This window comes from Centroberyx gerrardi, chromosome 2, assembly GCF_048128805.1.
Source record: "Centroberyx gerrardi isolate f3 chromosome 2, fCenGer3.hap1.cur.20231027, whole genome shotgun sequence".
In the NCBI taxonomy this organism is placed as follows: domain Eukaryota; kingdom Metazoa; phylum Chordata; class Actinopteri; order Beryciformes; family Berycidae; genus Centroberyx; species Centroberyx gerrardi.
The window spans coordinates 7,043,773-7,070,155 of NC_135998.1; the positions used below are offsets into that span (position 1 = coordinate 7,043,773).

A 26,383-nucleotide genomic window follows, 5' to 3' on the forward strand; every position below is an offset into this window, starting at 1 on the left:
TTCAGCCCCTGGACATTGCTGTCTTCAACCCGCTGAAGACGGCCTTCTCCACGTTAATGACTTCCGTGTTGAGGGAAAATAGCCCAGTCAAAGGAGTGAGCAATTTTTATCACACCAAATTGAGTAACACTCCAACCCAGGAGATTGTGGAAGGAAATCTCTCTCAGAGTCTCACCAAACAAGTTTTAAAAACTATTTCATCGGAAATAAAATCAAGTGCCCGACTACATTACAACGTTGTCATGGAAAGTATTATTATTATTACAGAAAATTCTTTTGTCCTCAACAATAACGTCTTTGACTTTGAAGGTACCATTTACCAACAAATCAAGGGAGTAGCGAAGGGAGCCACAATGGTGCCATCTACAGCCTCCATTTATGTGGGCCATTTTGATTTTGGATTGTGTTTTGAATGGAGAAGTCAATCCATACATAAAACACATCAAGGTGGTGACTTGACTCTTGCAGTCAGAGGCAAGATGGATCTTTAACCTGGGCACTGTCTCCCCTGATGGACTTAATGAAGAACTGGACCTTTCTTATTTGACCTTTGCATTCATATTTATATGTATGCATACTGTATATAGTTGGCTTGGTAAATCTACTATTACTATTATTTGTCTGCACATATGTAATTATTATTTATTAGTATTTGCATCCTACTATTGATATTTATTTTGAGCTGTCATGTTTTTTTCATGGGTTTTCCGGAAATGTTATGTCATTTACTCCTTTTTCCTCCCTGAGGAAGAGCGGCAAGTTTGAAACGGGTTGCAACTGAGTAGAGGGTGACAGTGGGTTCAGTCAGCAGCCAGGTTACATTCGACATTTACAAGTTGACCCTTTTGCTGTGCATATGTTCACAGAACATGGTCTGGGCATGTGTCCCATTTACAAAAAAAACCCCCAAAAAACGGGCACTTTATATTCTACTGGAGGAGTTGTCAGCCCTAAGCGGGAGTGGCACAAACAAGTCACCATTTGAAACATGATTGGGTGCCTTTTAGCGCAGTGCAGTGAACGCACACAAACTTGGCAACCTAATGTTTGCCTAGCAACAACAGAAGACCCCAGCAGACTGGACAACGCAGGAGGCAACTGTCATGGAGAGAGCGAGTCCAAGAACAATATGTTTTGGATGATTAATGATGAAAAAAGATGTTGACAAACATAGTAGTCGGAGAACAGCGTTATGCAAGACATGCAACTCAAAAATCAGTGACACAACAACCACATTTCAAAAGCCACAAAGACAGGTAATGTTTCTTTTTACTAGCTAGGCGAACATGCGGCTCCCCTTGGTGTCTGTGAGGAGCCGCTGTGCCTTCGCCTTCTACAACCCACCTGTCAGGAGGGCCACACCTCATTTACATATAACTCAAGAATTGAAAATGGCTAATGGAGAAAAACCCAAAGCTAAATGGGAAGAAGAAATATGAAAACAGGAAATGGTTATAAAAGGTTTGAATTTAACACTTTTAGACACTTTTTAATCTTTTCTCTTTGTATTTAGAACTTTTTATTTTCAAATTGCTGTTTCATCTTCCTTTTAAATTACATTTTGCTATTGATAATTCCATTTTCACATTTACATTTTATTGTAGCATTATTATTACAAGCAGAACAGTAAATAATAAATCATTTAGCAATTTGATTATAATTTGGACTTCATGACCCTCCATATAGAGAACAAGTGAATAGCTACTGCAGTTCCATTGTTGTCAGATGTTGTTGAATGCTACTATCTTCAGGCAGAAGTTGTAATGACAATATGAAAAAAATGGTAAAAACTCAAGCATTCCACATTCCATACGTTTCATTCTAGAAAACACCCACAGTTCCGTTCAAAAAAGATCATTTTAAATGTTTCCAATTCATTCATTCATCAATACTTTAGAACTTTAAGTGATCATGTTTACAAATACTGCCAGAGCTGTCTCAAATAAGAGGAATACCATATAAATTCAGATTACTGTGGCGTTAAATTCAAACAACTGTCTTCCATCCAGGATAATGCTGAGTCTGATAACATAAACAAGACACACAACATCTATTTAATCATTTATTTTCAATATGAAATTAAACATTACACTGAGGCTGACAGCTGTCCAACAGAGCAAACTTAATTCAAGAATTATCCTCCATCTGAAAACATTTACAAGAAACAAAGACATTAATTTCGATCACAAATAAGCCATTGTATTGTTGAAAGCTTTCCAACAGAGCAAAGCAACAAACAATTGCAGCCAGTTTGTTCAAATTCAACAAGAGAGACAGCAGGGGAAGAAAAAGATTGTTTTCTTTCAGTATCTTCCTGAAAAACGGGGGAATTCATACCATATTTTGTTTGAAAGGTCCATTTCATAATTACAGTAGCCCAGCACTGGCTTTGCTTGCATAGCGATTTCTTCTTCTGAAATTCGTGGTCTGAGCTTCTGACACAAGGACCGACTGTATATGACAGCTACACAAATGTTACCTGTGTTTTGAGGCTGTAAAATGTTTATTTATTAGTGAAGAGTTTGTAAACACTGAGATAAAAAAGACGTGTAGTTTGAGCTATGATTAGTTAAGACAAAGTTCAACAAACCTAAATTCCCATAAAACCTTTCAAAAGCATGTGTGGACATATCTGAACTTAATTTCCAGATTGTATCTTTAACAGCAGATGAAAAATAGCCTTGTTTTCTTTCAGTACCTCCCTAAAATAAGGGACGCTGTACTCCATCACTTGATCATACAGAAAACACATCAGTTACATGATTAAATTCACTTAACAGTTACTCATAATGTATACAGTATCATATCTTGTGTGTGTGTGATGTTATCATTGAGCCCTATGGGGGCAAAGGCACTTTTACATGTTGCATCCAGTGCTGAGAAATATGTTACAGCATCTGTTTTCATTACCTGGAACTTCATGTTTTCATGACAATGTGATGTGAATCTCTGTTGGTTTAGGCTGTGAGGTTTCTGTGTAGTGTAAACAAACAAACAACATAATTCTGAATCTCATTTTTTCCAAATTTATTCATTTCCAAGATTCAAACTCTCTTTAAAAAGTCAATCACTCATTTTTCTCTTCCTCTCTGTGTTTAATTTTATGGGAACACATTATGATATTGTGTTATTTTCACAGTCTTGCCTTATAAAAGAAAAAAAAAAAAAAGCAAAACTCAGTAACTGTTCCCAATGGGATATCCTTGTTTAAATAAGGCTTTGCTCCTTTTGTTTCATAATTATTTTCCCGTTCCTCCACCCATCTCTGATTTTTCCTCTCACTCTTTCTTTCCTCCATCTTTCTCTCTTTCTCCTCCTCCCTCCTGGTTCTCTCTGGTTTTATAGTGGTGTTCTGGTAGGTTCCTCAGCCTCTCAGCAGCCTGGAAATACAAGAACACCAGAATACAAGACTGAGTTTCTATAGTCTAAAGAGCAAATAATAGAGACAGCCAAGACAAAACATTAACTAAATCAACAGTTGTACTGGATGCCAAGCCCATTAAGTGAGGGATAATGGCTAATTGGGATCATTAAGATGCATGGATAGACGCCAGTGGTGTGCAATCTTGTCAGTGTTAGTATTATTATCCATAACTGTGTGTGTGTGTTTGGCTGCATATACATGTCTGCCTCTATTAATTTGTGTGTGTGTGTGTGTGTGTGTGTGTGTGTGTGTTATATTGACCTGTTCGGGGGTGAGGTCTCTCTGCTCCTGAGCCAGCATCTCGTACCCCACCATGAACTTCTTAACGGTGGCTGAACGCAGCAGAGGGGGGTAGTAATGAGCATGGAGCTGCCAGTGGGAACTGTCCTCCTTTAAATGGGGGCCAGTAGGGGCTCCTAGAGAGAGAGAGAGGGGGAGAGAGACAGAGAGAGAGAGAGAGAGAGAGAGAGAGAGAGAGAGAGAGAGAGAGAGAGAGAGAGAAGTAGATTAGGCTGAGGACACACTAGAGGATCATCGGGCTGATGTACACCAGATTTACCCATCCTGACAATTGGAGGGTCATCAATCAGAGGCTTTGTTGGGTGTGATGGCAAAGACTATCTGGTAGTTTGAAGGGTTTACAGATTAAATCTTAACCATCCACCTGCAGGCTGATCTGAGCTGCCCCAGTCATATCAAACTGTTTGATATTTACGACGACATGGATGAAAATGAAGAGTTGGACATGAGACCTTTCCTATGAGTTACAATGTGAATTGCATTGCTCCTCTCTCTGTCCCTCAAGCCCTTGATGTTGAACTGATATATTGTTTATTTGTGGTACCTTTATTGGTGATGAACACCCCAAGCTTTTAGCGCTTACAGTCTGACCACCTTACTCTTTGTATCTGATTGTTATTTTATATATGTTGTTTTTATTTTCACTGACAATGATCCATTGTAGGATCTACTTTCTGTGGAACAATGGGTGGAGATAAGTGGATGTACTTTGGCCCTCACTTTTCTGTATGTATGATGGTGAAGACCATCAGAGGTCGAAACGTTTCTGCTGCAATTAAACATCAAGGTATTCTATAATGAAATGTAGTATTTTTTTAGTCCATAGATTATTTTAATCAATCAGTTCAATCAGAACTATTGTCAAAGTTAACACAGATCAAGCACAATGTGTTTGTAAGTACTAAGTGTTTTTTTTTAAGTTGTAGCAGGTAAGTTTGAAGGAAACCAGAAAGACTAACGCACTTAGCCCCCCTCTCCACTCCCTCCTCAACCCACTGAGCCAATAGCAATCAGCGTTCAGTTGATTGGCGACTGGGAGCGAAGCTCTCCTGCTCCAGAGTTTACCCCAACTGATCGGATGCATTGAAAACATTGAAAGGAAAACAGCAGAGCAATGGTGCTATCAATACTGCTGAGATTCTGACATATTATCTCACTTGGTTATGTTCACCCCAATTTTGTTGAATTCAAGCAACATGTCAACTTATAAAACAAAAAAAACAGGCTTTAATGCAACCATGCACTTTGTGGTTCTTTTACCAAACTGTATACACCAAGTGTACTTTAGCCAATAAAAAGGAAAACTGGACATAACAGTGAAATAGATTTAGATCAGCTGTAAAACTGTTCGGTTTATGCTGCAGAAGTTTCTCTAGTTTTGACTTTTTGGGAAATCAGGCTGCAGTGACATCTAGAGGCGGAGACACGCAACTGCAGAACATTCTGGATGAATTTCTGCATTTTACCACAGAAAACCAGGGGGACTAGTGATAGATACACACACACACACACACACACAAATGGACTGACCTGAGGGGTTATTGTTGCTTACAGGCTTTTAGTGCTTGGCGCGCACACACACACACGCACACACACACACACACACACACACCCCTCCAGAGTGATAGTACTATCAAACACTCCTACAAAAGGCTAATTAAGGATATGCATAGCCTGGACTTAACAAGCTCATTTGTCTCCCCACCATCCACACAGTGCTAACAAGGCCCTCTGCTCATTAAGGCCTTTAAGCTGCAGGCCAGACGGCCCCCTGCCAATTAGCTAACAAGGTAAATGAAGGAAGCAGCCAGTGTTGACTTTGTTTCTGAGGCTGGAGAGCGTAGATTAGCCTGCTTGACTTCGCACCAAGATAGCAGGACAAAGTTCAGCTGACCTGAGAGAAATGTCACTAAACATGAACACCCTAAAGACAGCAATCACGCTGATGGGCTGACTGCTTGCTCAAATCTGTGGTGTGTGTGTGTGTGTGTGTGTGGGATTTAATTAGCCTCCTTGACTTATCACTGTGACAGCAAGGATCAACCAAATAGAAACAAGGTCAAACAGTCTAGTGTTAACTACATTAATACAGCGATCATACACTTCCCCATTGTTTCCTGCTGTTACAGAAAATGAGCAATAATCTTGCAGTTTTCATTAAAATAAAGTTTTTCCCATGATGATTTTGGTTGCCAAAGAGGAGGAGCCAGACTCACATTTTTTTTTAGAGATTATGTTTATGGTATTTCTACTTTACCAGAAAATAGTAGTAGAGTAGAGAGAGACAGGAAAGACAGGTGAATGTTACAGTTAAATGGTGTGTGTTCATTGACTGGACTGCATGGACACAATTCATTCAAAGTTAAACTTGGTTAAAGCTAGTGTTTTAACTGGACTTAGCCATATGTCGGCTAGTAACCTAATGTTTTCAAAGCCTCCGGTCTGATTGCAGCACGAAGCCTCGTAACCCCGATTTGTTCTGTTCTCTCTTCTATGGAGAGAACGCCATGCCAAACTCCATTAAAAATGTAATGTTGCCTTGCTTATCAGAAAATGTTCTTATAAGAAATGTTCTGAATTGTTACGTTACACGGGTGAATTCGGCATACATATAATCCACCAAGTAGCTCTTATTTCACTAGAATTGGTTTGTTTGTTAGTCTCACAATCATCGATTTCCACCAAAATATAGCATGGAGGGTGGTAGTGTGGAGAGTGAACCAATACTAACAGTTGAAATAGAACTGAAATGAGAACTGTTTGGTTAATCATATGTGTGTTGAATTTACCAGAAGGCCCTTATGTTTCTCTAAAGGTCTTAATGTTCTCCGAGGTTTGTATACTTGCTAGTAAACATTAAGTTGCCAACTTTTTTAATAAAGTTTGGCGTGGGGTTCTCTCCATATGAGAGAGCCTTGCTGAAAATGTAACTGGGCCTTGTTAGCAGTATCTGTATATATTTAAGGAGGAAGGCATTGGATCAGAACCGATTTTTGCAAATACCCGTTTTGTAAAGTATATCCACCTTGTCCACATCACTGCACCACTGCTGTTGAACACTGTGGTTTAGCTGAAAATTGCCTCCCTGTTTATGTGTTAGAAGTGTTAGAAAATGCTGAGCTTAAAGTTTCGACTAACAGGAAGCATGAATTATTTTATTCTTTCCTTTTCAGACTGTAATTGGTGGCTGGACGGTGTCCTATGTATGTTTTTCAATTTGTGGACTTTTTTTTTTTTTTAATAAAGCCTCTGTACTACTAGTTTTATTATGTAGTGCCACTGCACCAACCTTGTTAGGGACACATGCGTTACTGAGCTAATTAGCTAGCCTGCAACACCACAGCTTCTGTTCTCCTTTAACAAAACACACAAACACACACATGCACTCACAAATCAACACATACACATGCACACACCATACGTGGATAAGCATGAGAATACACATACAAGCACACGCTTTCACACCATACAGACCACAATGTCAAACAACAGGCAGATGAGAGGTAGTGAAAAGAGAGGGAGGGAAAAGGAAGAGAAAATAAGAGCAAACTGGAAAGAAATAGTAATGCTTTTCTTCATCTAAAGAGGATTTCTGTGACTCCTAGTGTTCAGTAACAGGGAGAATATGAGGAGTTTTCCACCACAGGAGATAATATAGACCTTTCTCCCACAGCCCCGAGTGGAAAACTCTACCAAGTAAGATTAAGTAAAGTCCAGCTCTGTCCTGCTGTTGTGTGCCAAGATGACCAAGGAGACGATCCACACAGACTACACAGAAAAACATTAGCATGCATGCAAAATCAATGGAAGGAGGCGAATGGAGCGAGATGTACGCAACTTCTCTCTAGGCGCCATGAACTGAGGTGAAGAGCCATTTGCTCCCGCCATGTCCCCCTGTAAAGATGATCTTATTAGGTTTGCTTGCTGCATAGATTTGCATATTAATGAGGAGCATTTGTTTTTCTACTGTGGCCCCCTTTACACCTGGCATTAACATGCGTCTCGTATCCGGATTGTGTCCAGATATCTTTTAGCTGGATTACAATTACACCTGCCGTTAAAATGTGTCTCATGCATCAACACTGGGATCGCATTTCACTTTCCCTCACAAAATGCACGTTGTTAACACACGTCACTTCCCTTCATATGTCCTAAGGATGGCAAGTGCTAAGAATCTGGCATTTTTGTATGCACTTTTTCTTATTTTTCAAACCAGAGGAAGAGATCGTCTTAGACAATATGCCTGTTGTGCGCGACAGCAGAGGAGAAGGCTACTAGTTTACTTCCGTTACAAGAGTAAGAAGAAGTTTACTTCCGTTTACATAGCTCCTATATGTGGATTGATTGCATTTACACTTTGTTAATGTGGTCAAATGTGTCTCTGACTTCCAGAGGTGGGTTGGATGATCAGATCTTCAATGCGTCTTGAGTGAATTTACACCTGGATTTTATGTGTTTTTGTTCTATCCAATCACAATCTGATCACCCAGGATGCATGATAATGTCAGGTGGAAAGTCCTTAATACTTGAAGATACGGAGTTCATATTAATACCACCCATGTGTTATGTGAAGACAAGAACTAGAATGGGCTAGAAATATTTGCTAAGTAATGCATTAATTAGCTTAATTAATGAAATCATTAGCATAACTGGTCATGTTTAATATATCATGGTGATTATGGCGGGACATTAGGAAGCTCGAGTGCTTTGTCCCAACTGAGCCACCCAGCTGCCTCTTTGAGACCGTGCTAATGGCAGTTAGAACGAAATATAATACCAATTTTGTAACTGAAATAAACATGAAAATGAAAACAAACTGTAATCCCATCAGAATGTAAATCTGAGTGAGGCGTGATTTCTCGCTGAAAAGAGAGCGCATCAAGAAACCGCAAAAATGTTAAGACCTCTAAAAATTCTGTCTCCTCTTAGAATGCTTTATTAATGATTAAGGTCTTGAGTTCAAATAATATGATTTAAGACATTTTCAGAATTTTTCATGACACTCTGGAGAGGGGCGGGACAAAGAGAGAGAGAGAGAGAGAGACACACACAGGGAAACAAGGGTAGAAAGCGAAGGAGTGAGGACCTGAGGGAAGGATAGAGGGAAAGGAGAGTAGGTGGGATGTAAATAATCTATGTGTGTGTGTGTGTGTGTGTGCAAAAGCAGTATGCATAAAGCCTGTAGGAGTGCAGAAAATTGTATTAAGGTTTCAGTGGTAAATGCGTACACTTCTCTCTACTTGCACATATGCACAAACATATAGACACACATAAATACACATACAAGAAAACACACTAATACTCACATAGACACAGAGACACTCAAAGATACACAGACTCTAATGCATACACACACACACACACACACACAGGCACCCATATATTTTACTTACACTTTAACTTTTACATAAACATGCAAGAAGATAGAAGCATTTGTCTCAGTCAAATATACATTCAGGAAAACTCAAACACACACTTATACACACACATACACACACTCTCCTCTCCTTGCTCCCTCCTTCCTTTCCTCTTTCCCCTTCCTCTTGTGTCTGAGTAAAAACAAATGCAGTAAATAAATTGATCTGGAGAGTTTACAGGCTGTAAATATATCTCAAAGCCAGATTTCCTGTGTGTGTGTGTGTGTGTGTGTGTGTTTGGCGCAAACAGAAAACGCTTTGGCAGGAACCAAAAATGTGCTATGCAAGAAAAACCCTTTAGATTAAGACAGTGAGCTGTGGAAGTGTTTTGCTGGTGGCCAATCACAGCCAGATTGTGTGAGTGAAGTTGAGTTTTAGTTTTGTTTACTGAGCGCACACACACACACACACACAAACAGTCAACAGCACAATTATGAAGTCTGTGACTTACAGCGAGTCTTTGAGCTGTTCATGGATGATCGCTCCTTTGTTTACAATGGATTACAATCCAAAAGTTGGAAGAAACAAAAGAACAGAGTTTTGGCCATGGATGTTGAATGGCTTCGATGTTAAAACAAAAGACACCAGCAAAACATTTCCATAGCTCACCGTATTAATCTGTATGTTAGCAGGGTTTTTCTTACATAGGGGAATTTATGGTTCCTGCCCAATTATTTTCTATTAGCAACAAAGTGATAAAATGAGAAAATGAAAAATGAAACGGAAAATAATACCACCTTGAATCGTTTTGCCGCAATGCAGCCATCCGACCAGCAGATGGCATGAGTCAGTGACACAACTTTGTATTTCACTGAGCAGAAGAATCAGCAGCAGACGTCGCCTCATTGGTCGTGTACATCAGACTTCTGAATGTGCTGCTTGTTTGGCTAAAAACAGAAACATTTCCTGACTTAATTTCTCAAAAGCAACTAGCGACCAATGTAACTATTTTTTCGGATGATGTGCTGACTCCCAAAGCTTTGGACAAGACATGCAGGGGTCTGCTGGTCATGAAAAAGCCTTGAAATATCTTGATTTTGACAACCTAAATTCATGGCCTCAAAAGTCTTTGAATACTGTTACTGGAATTCTTAAATTCATCTGTAGAAATCTAGAAAGCGGTTTGTTGGTGTGCAGTTTTTCTAGTGAGAAATCAACCCAATCATGTAGATCCGTTCTCTGACAGGACAAAACGTTTTTTTTTTTCAGTTTCACATTAATTTCAGTAGCGAAAATTGTCTTATATTTCATTAGAACTGGTATTTAAGAGGTATTAAAAAGTCTTATGTTTAACTTGTTTTTGACATTTTACCTTAATTGGACACAGTGGAGAGAGAGACAGGTAAGACTGGGAAAAAGAGAGAGATGACATGTGACAAAAGTCCTGGGCCGGATTCAAAGCCAGGATCTTGTGTTTACATGGTACACGCACTAGACCACTGAGCCACCAGGACGCCTTGACTTTTTTTTTTTTTAAAGTCTTACGTTTAACTTGACAAAACTTGCGGAGAGCTTCAAACTGAATGACAAATGCCACTATATGCAAATTAGCATATCATGTCATCATCAGCCATCACAAGAGGGGCAAAGACCCACTTTAAGGCAGGAAAGCCCTGGGTGGTGACTGTATTTCATATTTTATCTAAAATCCCCTTCATAGCTGCCTGTGCTGCTGTCTGATCCCAGTAGAAACTAAGGCTGTGATCAGGACAACCAGACAGTAGAAATCTCCACTGTAAATGAATAGAATATGTGTGGCCATAAAACATGAAATCTTGGAGAAAAAAAACCTCTAACATTAGATCCCTAGTTTCCCCAGAGTTTGCTTTAATTATGGGGCGCTTTTCTTCGGAATCAGTTTCCAGACAATGGAGGCTGATGAGACACAGAGACAGACATAAAGGAAACTAATGGATGGGAATAAAGAAGAGAAAAGGCTGAAGACTTGAGATGAATGGAAACGGATACTCTCATTAGCAGACTATTACCCACTTGAAAAGTGCGTGTGCTTGTGTATTTGTACTATGTGTGTGTGTGTGTGTGTGTGTTTTTTAGAATTAGAGTGTAAGGAAAACTACATATATATGCTCAACTAGGGCTGTGAGCATGAGTCTGAGTTTTCTTTCTTTCAAAAAGTTACCAACCATAACAGTTATTGGTATCACTCACATTCAGAGAAAAATAATACTAATAATACTAATACCACACAAACTACTAGCTATACTACCAATAGTAATAGTAATCTAGGGCTGCATCAAAAGATTATTTTGATAATTGAATATTCTGGCAAACCAACTCTCAACCAAGGCTAAACTGAAGCTCAGCCCGGTCCACCAGAACTCCTCAACAAGGATTATTATTATAATTCAAACCATTTTCCCCATATTTACTATAGAAAATCCATTCATCCAGCCATTTTCATCAAACACCATAATTTTACCCTCCCAGTCGTAACACTTGCCATCACAATTTTGTTCTTTAACTTGTAATTTTCCACCAATCTCTCCACTTTGATTGCAAATAAGGACAAAGAATTGATGCACCGTTTCAACTGATGTGCCGTTTTTCAGTTAAGTCTAAGTAATTGGCCGCAACAATCAGAGACAAACGTATAGCTAAAATGCTGTTGGGTAACGCAGCCACATGAAAGCAGAGAGTGACATTTTATAGCTTTATCAATTTGATAAAGAGGGAGAGAGAGAGAGAGAGGGAGAGAGATACACTGAGATTCTGTGTGTGTGTATTATGTTCCCCAGCCACTTCTTTTATATGGACTGATTTTCATACACTAGCTGCCTCCCTGTCTCCCTACTGACCTGTCTGCCTGTTTTCCTACCTACCTGTCTGCCTCTCAGTGTCTCTATCTACCTGTCTTCCTCCTAGTTTTGAGATATCGACCTGTCTGTCTCTTACGTTTACCTACCAACCCATCTGTCTTTCAGTCTCCATACCCACCTGTCTGTCTCTCAGTCCCTCCTGACCTTAATATATTAAAACATCAATTAAAACAATCAGCCAAGCATCACTTAAATGAATGGCAAAATTGTAAAATGTAGGTATGTTTCTACTTGAGAGGTTACTAAAATTCCTATCCATGTTATTGTAGCCTACATAACTGTTTTCAAACAAAATCTAACAAATCCACATCTGTGTTATTTACATTATTTCTTATAATTAAATATTAGCAGTAATTATATTACAGTAATTTCAATTGTAGCCAGTAGTTAGAGCTATACTATTGCATTTTTGGGAAGTTGGCTCCTCCTCTGGCATGCTAGTTCATTTTGGTACTGCAATGCCTGCTGGGTAAACCCTCGCTTTCGAGCCAGCACTTCAATTGCATCAATTTCGAGGGAGCGTTGGAGGGCTGAGCAGCCACTCACCTCGCTTCGTTTGGCTCACTTGGTAACGGGACGCCCTCCAACATTGGTTAGGGGCCGGATCGGGACGTGGGGTATCAGTCTGACTGCCTTCCTATTTACCTGTCCATCCCTAACTAGCTGTCTGTCTGTTTGTTCATTGTCCTACCTACTTATCTGTTTGTCTGTCTTTCCCCTTGTCTGTCTCTGTCTGTCATTGTCATTTACCCATCTGTCTGTGTTCTTTACTACTTGTCTGTCTGTTTCCTGTCTGTCTCCCCACATGTCTCTCTGTCTTTCTACCTGTCCCAGTCATTCACCCAGCCTGTTAATTCCATCTGTAATGTGTTCTGTATTCTCATCCAGGAGGAATAAGCAGGTAGCTTTATCTAATCCATGATTTCCCTGGTGAGTCCCTGCATGCCGTTCATTTTGAAATGACTTCATCCCACAATCAAACCGCTTGTCTCTCCACACTGTCTCTAATAAGCCAAGTCCTAAATAAGAGCTAGCTTCCTCTAAATGAGCTAAAATAAAACACAAACACAGATGGGGAGATATCACAACTCATTATGCCAGCCAGGTTTGGGTGTGTGTGTATGTGGACGTGCGTGTGTGTTCCCAAGTTAGTCCATCAGTGTGCGTGTACAGCGTGTGTGTGTGTGTGTGTGTGTGTGTGTGTGTGTGTGAGGGACAGACAGAGTGTGTGTGTATTAGTGCACTACATCCATTATAATCTCTCATTGAAAATCTCAGCAGGCTCTATTCCCTTAATCCCCCCTTGATAAAGCTAAAATAACACCATTATCCTGGGAGTTACAAGAACTTTTACCTCCAATGGAAAACCAGTCTAGACCAGAGTATTTTATCAACTCCACAAAGGGCAATGGAAACTACATTTTAAGTACATTTTAGGATCTCAACGAGACAAAAAAAATCTATTCTTCAACTTGGACAACACAGCTGAACTCTCTTCAGTATCTTTACAGGTCACCGTAGTTGTTTTGGCTAATGTTAGACAGGGATATTTTTACAATGGTGGCAAGTGGAAGGATTCGTTTTCTTTGGCATTTCAGTGTTTATTTGATAGTTCACAGTGGAGAGATACAGGAAAGACTGGGAGAGAGAGGGGGATGACATCAAAAAACCTTGTAGAGGGTGTTATTCTGTGCGCCCCAAAAAAAAAAAAATACTCTACCGGCCTGTAACCTCAACACATCACTGTAAGATGACCGGCGAGTTGAAGTCGATAAGGAATAGGAAAGGAAACTACAAGATTAAAGCTGAAAAATTATACCAGATCTGTAAGAACCTGCACCACAGGCAACTCTAGACTGAGATTTACTTTTTAAGATTTGATATCTGACAAGTATGTGTGTGTGTGTGTGTGAGAGAGAGAGAGAGAGAGAGAGAGAGAGTGACAGAGGGTGAGACAGAAATAAAGTGAGTGGATGACTGTGTCCTCTCCTGCCCTCTGCCTCTCACTCCACACTGTCGTTTCTGGAGGAATTTGTCATCTCTCCTTTTATAAAATATCTCTGATGTGGGTTGCCTCGCTCTCCGTTATACAGCAGAATACAAACCAGCTCCCTCCTGAAAGAGATGTGCAGGGCTTGACATGAGCGCCGGCCTGCTGGACTGACAGCAAGTCAGGAACCAGCTGATGAGTCTTGACAAGAAATACAGCACTTAATTCTCTGAAATAGATTTGAGATGAAACCTTCACTGCAAGAGTAGAGCCGGTGTAACAGAAAGTTGGCTTGGTTGTGTAGCCAGAACCATGCTGTAGGATTTCATTCTATTTTTATATTTATATGCATTTATTTATTTATATACACTAGCAGTCAAAAGTTTGGACCCACCTGATTGAATGTTCTATGTTTTTCATTCTCTTAAAGCCATTTTGATCGAAAGGCTTCTGCTTAAATACTTGAAATGTGTTTTTTAGACAAATATAAATAGTGAAGTTGATGCCTATGTATGAATTTCTTTCCAAAGCCTTTGCCTTTCGGCAAAGGGCGGCTACTTTAAAGAATCTAAAATATAAGATAGTTTTGATTTGTTTAACTGGTCACTGCATAATTCCATTTGTGTTATTTCCTAGTTTTGATGTCTTTACTATTATTCTAAAATGTGAAAAAGAGCAAAAATAAACTAATAACTTTTGACTGGTAGTGTTTATATTTTTTTAATATATTTAATTTTCGATTTTAGACACTTAGCTCACATTCTTATCCAGACTGATGTACAGTGAGTGAGTGGTGAGGCTTTGGGGTCTTGCTTAGTTCAACTGGACACAGCTGTTGCAGGGATTGAACCTGTGACCTTTTGGTTACAGAACAATCACAACGCTGACACCGCTCTGCTTTTCTGTCACACATCACTCATCGCACCGCTGCACTTGGCTAACCTCTGTTCCAGCTCGAAAGCATTCTTGTAAGGTGTTACCAAAGATTATCTTCCCTGAACGGAAGATACGCCACTCCTTATCTCTTCCACTGTTTCTTCAAAAAAGGGCGACTGCGATCCAGCGCCGCCTGCCACCAGTAACTGCAAACAAGCTCTAAAATGGCTCAGATAGCCATAAATAATAGTCAAAACAGTTACCGAAGCCTCTGAAGATACTTAAGAAAGTTCGGTAACACTTTAGATTAGGGAACACATATTAACTATTAATAATAAGTCGCTTATTAATGCATATTACTAGTGTATTAGTCATTACAAACCACTTATTAGCACCTTATTTGTATTCTACAAGTATAGCCCATTAACTATGGGTTTTCCTTCAATAGCCTCCTAATTAGTGTTTATAACAGTCAGTAAGGAAGTTGTTGAACATGAATATGGCTCTTAGTATAACTTTAATGCGTATGAATCATTTGAACATTTCTATTGCTTTACACAAACAAAAGATATGGGTTTTCTACCTAAAATTGCACAGGAAATGTTTTTTATCCATTTAACAAACATGAGAAACCAGCAAAAAGGTCACTCAGAGAAATAAATCTAGATGTGGCTACAATCACAAAGAAATGCAGAATAAGGTGCTAATAAGTGGTTTGTAATGACTAATAATAAACCTATACACTACTAATATGCATGTTAATAAGCAACTTATTAATAGTTAATATGTGTTCCTTAATCTAAAGTGTTACCGAAACCTCAAATGCATTTACCTTTACATTAATCGTCTATCTCACTTTAACTTAACCATACAGGCAGCACAAAGTCTTATTTACAAGAAGAGCCTGCAAAGAAAACATTCAATCCATAACAACTACTTTCAACCACATGGGCTTGAATCCTCCTTCAGTTAAGTGTTATTAAGTATTTAAATTATATAAGGTGCATTCTTTTCCTGGGGCGCTTCAGTGTAGCTGTCTAAGAAATGCTTGAATGTGCCTTCTCCTTTAAATTTTTTTTAAAAAAAATCCAAAAGAAGACGCATCTCTGTCTCTTTTAAGAGCGTATGAGCTGGGACAGAGGGAACTGCCATCATGCTGTTTTTCTGTCTCCGCACCGCACTTCAGCTGATGTTAGGAGCGTTATTACCCCATGAGTGCTCTACGTCTGCGAGACTCCCTGCTTTCCTTCCCCCTTGACGTAAAGACAAAAACATTTAACATGCTATCGAGGCTGACGTGTCTGACACTGAGTATGTGTTGAAGTGACGCTAAGTGGGAAACATTGAAGCTGAGTGGAGGCTTGTTTGACAGGTGGATGGCGATGAATTAAAGGGTAACTTCGGTATTTTTCAAGCTGGACCCTATTTTCCCATCTTTTTGTGTCTAAGTGACTAAAGGGGACAACACTTTTTGAAATTGGTCCAGTATTGAGCGAGATCGCTTCAGCTGGCAGCCGCGAAACAAGCTGCAATGTAATCCGACGGGGCAAATCGCACCGTCAATGTACGTCCACTAAAAGTGCTTGTTTTTGCCACTGACAGGCTCAGATTGTTATTATAAGTGTCTGACAACATTATGGAAAGGACCCTACAGAGAAATGAAATGCCTTTCGCTTGATCCGGTCTGCGTGTAACCAAGTCTCGCTCAAGTCTTGCGAGAGTTGAGTTGTTGCAGGAAGTCAACTGTGGAAACATGAGTGAGAGTTGGAGAGAGGAGTGCCGGGAGGGGTTTGTTGTGTTGGAGTACAGAAATCGTAGCTTAGTGAGCCTGTCAGTGGCAAAAACAAGCACTTTTAGTGGACGTACATTGACGGTGCGATTTGCCTCGTCGGATTACATTGCAGCTCGTTTCGCGGCTGCCGGCTGAAGCGATCTCGCTCAATACTGGACCAATTTCAAAAATTGTTGTCCCCTTTAGTCACTTAGACACAAAAAGATGGGAAAATAGGGTCCAAGTTGAAAAATACCGAAGTTACCCTTTAAGGCCTGGAATGAAATGAGAGTGTCTGATCCTGACATATATCATTCCCACGATGTTTAGACAGTTTAATCTATATTCACATGTGACCCTGATGCCATGTTGGTGGGCGGTAGTGTCATGTTAACTGCGAGACATAAGCTTAAGCTAAATGATGTTGATCTGACGTTAACGGCACCGAACGGAGTGAATGTTGATGAAGAAGAAGAGGGATGGAGAAGGAGAAGTGAGGGAGGAGAGAAAGACAGGGGAGCGAATCAGAAGCATTCATCCATCCATCCATCATCCACTCACACAGGCTGTCATGTATTTGCACTAAAATTATCTTTAATCCCCTCCACCCTCCCTCTGTCTTGTCACTCAATGGAGTAGGGAAAGGAGACTTCAAACAGGTTATCATATTTATACCAAAACCTTTTCTTTAATCCATTCCTTCTTCCCTCCCTCCTTCCCTTCTTCCCTCCCTCCCTTTGTCTTACCGTGCCAGCCCATGGAGTACGGGAAAGAGACTTCAAACAGGTTGTCATACTTGGTCAGCAGTCGCTTCATAATGTCCGCCAGATCTAGTAAAACAGAGACAGACGGAAGAGAGGGAGAGACGAAAGCGAGAAAACAGAGAGGAGAGAGAGAGGAAAGAGTGAGAAAGATATCATTTTTTATTGAATATTGTTAATTTTGAACGACATGAGGGAGGGGAGCTGGAGAGAGGGAATGTTAGTCGAGAAAGTTGAAAAATAAATAATGAGAGAGAAGTAGAGAGCTAGAGAGGCAGGGAATTGTAAGAGAAGATGAAACTTTTATGATCCCTGTAGGGAAATAAAGTATAAAAGAAACAAGACTGAATAGAGGAGGAGAAAGTTAGATAGACAGACAGACACACCAGCTCATAGGCACACACACACACACACACACACACACACACACAGCAATCACCTGAACAGACTGAACTGTTAGCTCTTTAGATGGCTACATCATTTTTCCAATATAAGCCCTTTATTGATTTACGAAGCCAATGAATTTTGTCCTTGAAGGGTAGCGGTAGGTAATCTGATCAGATCACCTAACACTTAGCCAGTTCATTCTCTGACAACAACAACATCTGCTGGAGTCATTTAAACACCGTTAAGGTCAGTGATGGGACAGGATCAGCATCTATACCCATTCACGTAAACGCTGCAATGTTAGGAAGGAGAGACGAACAAAACTGAAACCCGTTCATTTACACATTGTAATGTAAAGCAGGTGATTCAGAGTTTTATAATGTTAGAGGGGTGATGGGGAAAAAACTCACATCCATTCATTAAAACACCATAATGCCAGGGATGTAGCGAAAAAACCTCACATCCATTCATTTAAACATTAAAACGCCATAATGTGCAGGAGGTGAGAGGATTAAAACTCAAATATGTTCATTTAAACACCATAATGTTAGGGACGGGACAGGGTCGGCCCTAAATCCATTGATTTAAATACCATAATGTTACGGAGGTGACAGAAAAAACTGAAATCCATTAATTTAAACACTATAATGTTAGGGGCTTAAAGGAGCAAAACTCAAATCTATTCATTTATACACTTTAATGTAAGGAGGTGATTAAGAGCCATGTAAACACCAGAATGTTATGGAGGTGAATCAGTCATCTAAACACCAGCATGTTATGGAGGTGAATCAGTCATCTAAACACCAGAATGTTATGGAGGTGAATCAGTCATCTAAACACCAGAATGTTATGGAGGTGATTCAGAGTCATCTAAACACCAGAATGTTATGGAGGTGATTAAGAGTCATCTAAACACCAGAATGTTATGGAGGTGATTCAGAGCGTATGTAAACACCAGAATGTTATGGAGGTGATTCAGAGCGTATGTAAACACCAGAATGTTATGGAGGTGAATCAGTCATCTAAACACCAGCATGTTATGGACGTGATTCAGAGTCATCTAAACACCAGAATGTTATGGAGGTGATTAAGAGTCATCTAAACACCAGAATGTTATGGAGGTGATTCAGAGCGTATGTAAACACCAGAATGTTATGGAGGTGATTCAGAGTCATCTAAACACCAGCATGTTATGGAGGTGAATCAGTCATCTAAACACCAGAATGTTATGGAGGTGATTCAGAGTCATCTAAACACCAGGATGTTATGGAGGTGAATCAGTCATCTAAACACCAGAATGTTATGGAGGTGATTCAGAGTCATCTAAACACCAGAATGTTATGGAGGTGATTAAGAGTCATCTAAACACCAGAATGTTATGGAGGTGATTCAGAGCGTATGTAAACACCAGAATGTTATGGAGGTGATTCAGAGCTTATGTAAACACCAGAATGGTATGGAGGTGATTCAGAGCGTATGTAAACTGTAGCGATACCAGGGAGACATTTGCAGAAAGCCCACAACCTTTCTGTTGTCTTCTTGAATCAACACCAAATGGCCTATCACAACAAGTGGCCATAAAGGTGTCGAATGGACACAGTCCATGGCTCAAGGAGTTGAGTCTATGCCAGCCAGAGATGTCTCCACAGGACAGCTCAGGAAATTAACGACAGGATACCAACCCGGCGAAGAGCTTTGAAAATCACACATTCCACAATTAACGACCTTTATCTTTCAGCCATCAGGAGGAGAAGGACTCAAGAACTCAGGAATACTAATGAACTATACAATCACACATCCATACTTCTCACACATCTGAATATAGGGAATCACCCTCCTTTCTTCATTTGGAGTACCAGACGGTTCTGGTTAATCAGAAGGGACAGTCACCATTGGGTGAGAACGGGAATACACACCGTGTCAATACGAAGGAACCAATGACTGCTGTTGACACTTTCCAGAGTCTCATCACTACCCCCTCTCTGAATCAGGACAGTCATAAATCTCTTCCCTTTTCACATTCCTTTAAAACCTACCCTCAACTATATTTTCCCAATGTCTTTAATGGATCTATTTTGTAGTTTGAAGTATACTAGATGTGTTGACTGTAGGCCCATATATATGTTGAAGATGTTCAATAGCTAAAGTTACATGCACAGACCATGATGCGTTAAATGATTGAAGTGTATCAGATATTCATCCAGAGACACTCTCCTATTTTCATGGTCCTGCACTGCCACCTTGTGGTCATTTATAGCGACGACAGGTCCGTATAAAATGTCAGTGCGTCCAAATGTCTTAAATGTTTAAATTGTCTTTCTCATATTGATCACGAAGTTAGAGACCCAAGTCACATATACGAGTTAACTTGATGAAGACTTTATAGCCACAGATTGTACCAGGAAGGTATTTGATGTCCTTATATTGATGTGCTAGCTATATAAGTTTGAATGTAAGTTGACAGGTTTTTATTATTTCGATCAATTGACAACAGTAATTGGTGGAGATGTAAAATACCGACATATTATTTTAAAAGGAATCTTTATTAAGATCACTTAGTAATAGATCCCAAAATAAAATAGACTAGAGGAATGATTCCTCTTGCATTCCTTTCCCCCCTCCCTCTCAGTTCGGGGTGAAATCTTCTCAAACAAAGAAATTAATTAGTAAACAGAAAAAGAGCGCGAAGCGTGATTTGCATGGCAAACCACGCCTGAGAATTCAAAGAGCTATAAAATGTTCTTATCTGGGTTTTCAGACAGTTCAACATTCCGCCCTCGCCAAGAAACCTGCTGAAGCCAAGACCAACAATTTAGCTACAATTCGACCTTAGCTGAAACTTAGAGTTTGAACCTGGAGTTAGAGACGTCTTCTCCAGATGAACTTAAGAATCTCTTACAAGAAGTTTGAACCTCGCATCTAATAGTTAAGAAGTTATCAACGCTCGGCCAAGCGAAGATCATTTTCGAAGCTATTTAGGAACGAGATCATTTAGTTTATAACAGTTAGCAGAGCTAGAAACGTCAACTCTTCCGAGACCAGCAGTCAAACACTGATGCAACATCGCCGCAGTGTTCCACATCCAGAGAGGCCTGTTGTCTACAGCTGTGAAAAGCCGGTAGCGCTGCTTGCCTTGATGTGACGATAACACATCAGAGACCAGCTGTTCCAGCGTCTGCCGTTGCCAGGTAACCGGCCAAGCCGAGCCCGTCTCTCAGAGCTCAGCGGGACCAGACAACCCGACCCGGCAGGACTTCCCAACTGAACAAAGTAGGCTCTGATTATCCACGTCTTTACTGCTGAGAGTTGATGCAACAGCTTAGATTCAAATTACTTAAATAGATCAGGAAAAGTTAGGCTTTTATAGTCTAGTTGCCCCGTAGCTTTCCGCCTCGTTTCTCTGGTTGATTGATCCATACATACCTCCATTTACTGCTACCAATTCTTATTCCCATATTTCATTATCATTTCCCTTTCACTCTTATTTTGTTTCATTGCATTTCATGTCTATTTTTAGTCTATAGTTTCCGTGCTTCATTCTGGTGATCAATATACGTGCCTTATATTGCTTATCTCATTGAATTTGTTATGCTTGTATAGTTAAATAAATATTCCCATTTATTACACAGAAGTTGTTATGTGTTTCCTTACTTGCAGAGTAAAGTAATCCCTGTATTGAAAAGATTTCACGATCTTTAGACTGATGACTGATTAGTATAAGTAAAGGTCCTTCATCTACGAAGGTGGTGCCCCTTACGAGTGTAAATTGATATCTTTATCAAAGTTTCATATTTTCATACCTTTACTAAATTCTAGATTTGATAATTTCGACTCTACACGCTACAAAACACCAGAATGTTATGGAGGTGATTCAGAGCGTATGTAAACACCAGAATGTTATGGAGGTGAATCAGTCATCTAAACACCAGCATGTTATGGAGGTGATTCAGAGTCATCTAAACACCAGAATGTTATGGAGGTGATTCAGAGTCATCTAAACACCAGAATGTTATGGAGGTGATTCAGAGTCATCTAAACACCAGAATGTTATGGAGGTGATTCAGAGTCATCTAAACACCAGAATGTTATGGAGGTGAATCAGAGTCATCTAAACACCAGAATGTTATGGAGGTGAATCAGAGTCATCTAAACACCAGAATGTTATGGAGGTGATTAAGAGCCATGTAAACACCAGAACGTTATGGAGGTGATTAAGAGCCATGTAAACACCAGAATGTTATGGAGGTGAATCAGTCATCTAAACACCAGCATGTTATGGAGGTGATTCAGAGTCATCTAAACACCAGAATGTTATGGAGGTGATTCAGAGTCATCTAAACACCAGAATGTTATGGATGTGATTCAGAGTCATCTAAACACCAGAATGTTATGGATGTTATTCAGAGTCATCTAAACACCAGCATGTTATGGAGGTGATTCAGAGTCATCTAAACACCAGAATGTTATGGATGTGATTCAGAGTCATCTAAACACCAGAATGTTATGGAGGTGATTAAGAGCCATGTAAACACCAGAATGTTATGGAGGTGATTCAGAGTCATCTAAACACCAGAATGTTATGGAGGTGATTAAGAGCCATGTAAACACCAGAATGTTATGGATGTGATTCAGAGTCATCTAAACACCAGCATGTTATGGAGTAATGGAGTAATGTAAACGTCATGATGTTAGGAAGATTAAAGCAAAAACCTAAAACCCATTAATTTAAATACAATTATGTTATCAAAGTAAAACACATCGATTCATTGAAACACCATACGGTTATCACACTGTTATCACACACATATACACATTCACACACAGACAGACAAATGCAAGCAAGCATGAACATACAGTACACACACACACACACACACACACCGACATGCACGCACCAAACATACAAACAAACAAAAACAAACCAACAGCAGCTATGGCCTGATATTGCAGCTTTTTAAATAACTTGCAATAATATTATATAATATTATTATTAAAAAAAAACTTCCTCCAGAGAGTTTGCTTTCAAAGTTTACTGTACATGTATAAAAATAATTCTGTTTGATAAATGAATCAGTGGAGCGAATGAAAAAAATGTGGTTACTTAACATGTAATAGCTTTCACCCATCTTCTTTGAATGAAAAGCCTTCCGATGAGTCAACTCACAAGGGTTAAAAGAACAGTTGAAAAGAACACACACACACACACACACACACACAGACACACACCCTTACCCTCTCTCTCCTCTTTGGTCAGGTCATTGAGTCTGAGGACATGTCGTCGTGGTAACAGCAGCGTCTGATAGGGCCATGTTGCCCAGTATGGGACGACCGCCAGCCAATCAGAGCTCTCCACCACCACTCGCTCCTGGGAGGAGAGAGAGAGAGAGAGAGAGAGAGAGAGAGAGAGGGAGAGATGGAGGGATGGATGAGGAAGGAGAGAGAGAGGGATGAAGACATGAACAAAGAAGGTAGAGAGGGAGGGATGGAGAAAAAGGTGCGTGAAAGAGGGCGATGGAGAGTGAGGAATGAAGGGGTGATGAAGAGAGAAGGAAGAAGAGAGGGATGGATGAGGAGAGAAGGAGGAATGGAGCGATACAGATGGAGAGAGGAAAAGGGAGAGGAAGAGAGAGATCAGCTTCACATAATTCAAGACATTGTGATTAACATTGCATATTGACTAAATATATATATATATATATATATATATATATATATATATATATATATATATATATATATATTTCTTTTTGCATTTTAATCATATATCATAAGTACATATTGACACACTGTATGACTATTTAGAGTCCATACACTGACCTGACTCACAGCACACACAACATTTACACACATACATGTAAATGAACACACATACACACATAGAAACTCAGACACACGTAACTACACACGTGCGTAAACACACACAAACAAAGAAAACAGCAGTGTGCGGGAATTTCTTAATTCTTGGATGCCTTCTGTTTATTCCTAAGCACCTGCACAAAGAAGACTGGATGTGCGATACCAAGGTACACAAACACAAATAGATACATACACACACACACACACACACACACACACGTGCACACATGAAAACGCACTTATGCGCACTACATGAATACTGTAAACACGCACACATAATAACAGAAATCCAGGCACAGTACACACACACACACACACACACACAATCCTCACAGCTTGGACTTGACTAAGGATTTGGATCAGGACAACATGAACAAAAAGAGGAAATCCCCAGTAAAGATTTACCCAGAGAAGGTTGACTGAGCAGCTCTCTCTGTTTCTAACAAAGTGTGTGTGTGTGTGTGTGTGTGTGAAATGGTAATAAGGCCGGTCAGTGAGGAGAGGCTGTTTGCAGCAGGTAGCCTAATTATCATAAAGTGTTTTAATGCTGAATGTGTTGCAAAGTGAGATTTAACAAGCTGATGAGGAGGCACAGACACGACCTGACCTCTGTGTTACACTCCATCAGAAATGGATTAGCCAGGTGTGTGTGCGTGTGTGTGTGTGTGTGTGTGTGTGAATTGTTAAAAAGATGAAGAGTCGTAAAGAGGAGCATTGGGAGTCTGCTGGAAATCAGACACAATACTAAACCCAAACATTTGCATAAAGATAGACCTAGTTTTTTAAGAAGACAATGAGAAATGAAGATTCTTTTTTTTAAATCTCAGTTTAGTTTTTGCTTTAAACCCAGAAGGATGGAGCGGGGAGATTGGGTAGGAGGAGGAAGATCGAGAAAAAAAGAGTGAGAGGATGGACAGGGAGGACAGAGGAGGAGGTGCAGGGTGGAGGAAGAGGAGGAGGATGTCCTAAAATGGACGCCGCACAGACCACAAATCCCTTGCTCCATAGTTCGAGTTTTATTCAATTAGCCTGGAAAGTTTTTGTTTCAAAGTCAAGTGCGTCCCTTGGGAGCCGAACCCCAATTCAGACTCCTCCAAACAAACACTGCACTGCACCAATTTACTGTCCTAACCTCAGGTCAGAGGGAGGGGAGACTCCAGTCAACAGAGGAGCAGAGACACACACACACACACACACACACGCGCACACACACACACACACACAGAGAAGTGTAAGTTTAAGGTTTATCAAAGCCTACATACAGACAAATGCCAGCAACCTCAGCAACGCACAAGAGCAGACAAGAACACACACACACACACTCACACCAATTCATGGACCTAAAAAATGACGCGCGCGCACACACACACACACACACACACACACACACACTTCAAGTCTGATCTTCCAAAGGTCAGTTCCCATGAGCAGCTGTCTAGGAGATCCAACTGTCTGCTCTGCTCTTCCTGAGACATTAACGCTTACACACACACACACACACACACACACACAGTCCCAGTGGAGAAGGTATCACTGAGCTGTCTGAGTTCTCTCTTCCTCATTACCTGCACTTCATCCTGTCTCTCTCTCTCTCTCTGTCTCTCTCTCTGCTTCTGCCAGTCTCTGCTTGTCTCTCTCTCTACTTCCCTGTTCCTTTCTTTCTGTCTGTGTATCTTTTTGTCGGTTTCTTACTCTGATTCCCCCTCTCTCTCTCTCTCTTTCTTCTACAAGTAATTTTCTCTACCCATCTCCATTCGTCTCTCTACCCGTCTTTACCTTCCTTTCTCTCTGCCTTTCTTTCCTTTTTCTCTCTCCTTCACCCCCTGCTTCTTCCTGCCTTTGTACTCCTTCTTTTAAACGTATACTTCCCACTTCAACTATTCTTGAAGAGGATGAATGACTTTGTTTAACCACTCGAATGAATCGGCATTACTTCAAGAGCGTAAAAACCCTCTCCTTGCGGCAGTTGAACAGACAGACACAAACAGATTTCAGTGTGAAGTGTGTGAAGTGGATAATCAACAAAAACAAGGGCTGCTGTTCACTGGAAGAAAGAGAAAAAGTTACAAAAGCGACTGAACTGAAGAACAGGCGAACACTTCACCCAAACAAACCTCTGCTTTCTGAAGTATGACTCTAGCTTTACCCTCCCTGTCCAATCTGTCTAATCTTTCTCCCCCTTTCCTCCGTTTCAAGAGAGACTTTCACAACAAGTGTAATGTGGGCGCAGTAAATCATTATTGTTTTGACATCTGTTAGATTGCAGACATGGCATTTAAGTAATTAATACTATCAGTAACTTTGTGATAAAGGGTCTCTGTGGGTTAAGTGAGATGTGGGTGGAAAATTACCATTAATGTTCTTTTTCCATCTATTTTGATTGTAGAGACAGAATTGGATGCAGTTATTCAACTTAAGATATACAAACTTCTGAGAAACAGAATTTATTACTTATTATTTATTACTATTTACTATTGGATTAAAATAATGTTTTTTTCCCCAAGTGTATTGTCTAATAACAGTTTGAAATGCTTAAATGTTGCATTGTTGCATTGCTACAGGGCTACTCTGACTTTTTGGGCGTTTGGCCCATTGGTTATCTTACCCAATATTTGACGAGAGGATTGGCACCAAAATCCTCTCTGTGTCTCCGGTAGATAGTTCTGTCTGGTGCGCATGCTAACGCTTTAGCATATAGTGTATTCAGTAATCATAGGTGATAAGCATTATCCAAAATATGAATATAAACCTTTTAGTAACCCAA

General features: G+C 40.0%; 1 protein-coding gene across 1 annotated transcript in view; it reads right to left on the reverse strand.

Moving 5' to 3' along the window:
* Nucleotides 1-2,251: 2,251 nt before the first annotated feature.
* Nucleotides 2,252-26,383, reverse strand: part of galt (galactose-1-phosphate uridylyltransferase) — a 41,456-nt gene continuing 17,324 nt past the window's right edge. The window contains exons 8-11 of the mRNA XM_071900585.2: nt 22,996-23,128; nt 17,362-17,445; nt 3,686-3,840; nt 2,252-3,380 (exon numbers count right to left, since the gene is read on the reverse strand). Coding sequence (XP_071756686.1) covers nt 3,279-3,380; nt 3,686-3,840; nt 17,362-17,445; nt 22,996-23,128 — 474 coding nt within the window. The 3' untranslated portion in view covers nt 2,252-3,278. The remainder of the gene's footprint in view (nt 3,381-3,685; nt 3,841-17,361; nt 17,446-22,995; nt 23,129-26,383) is intronic.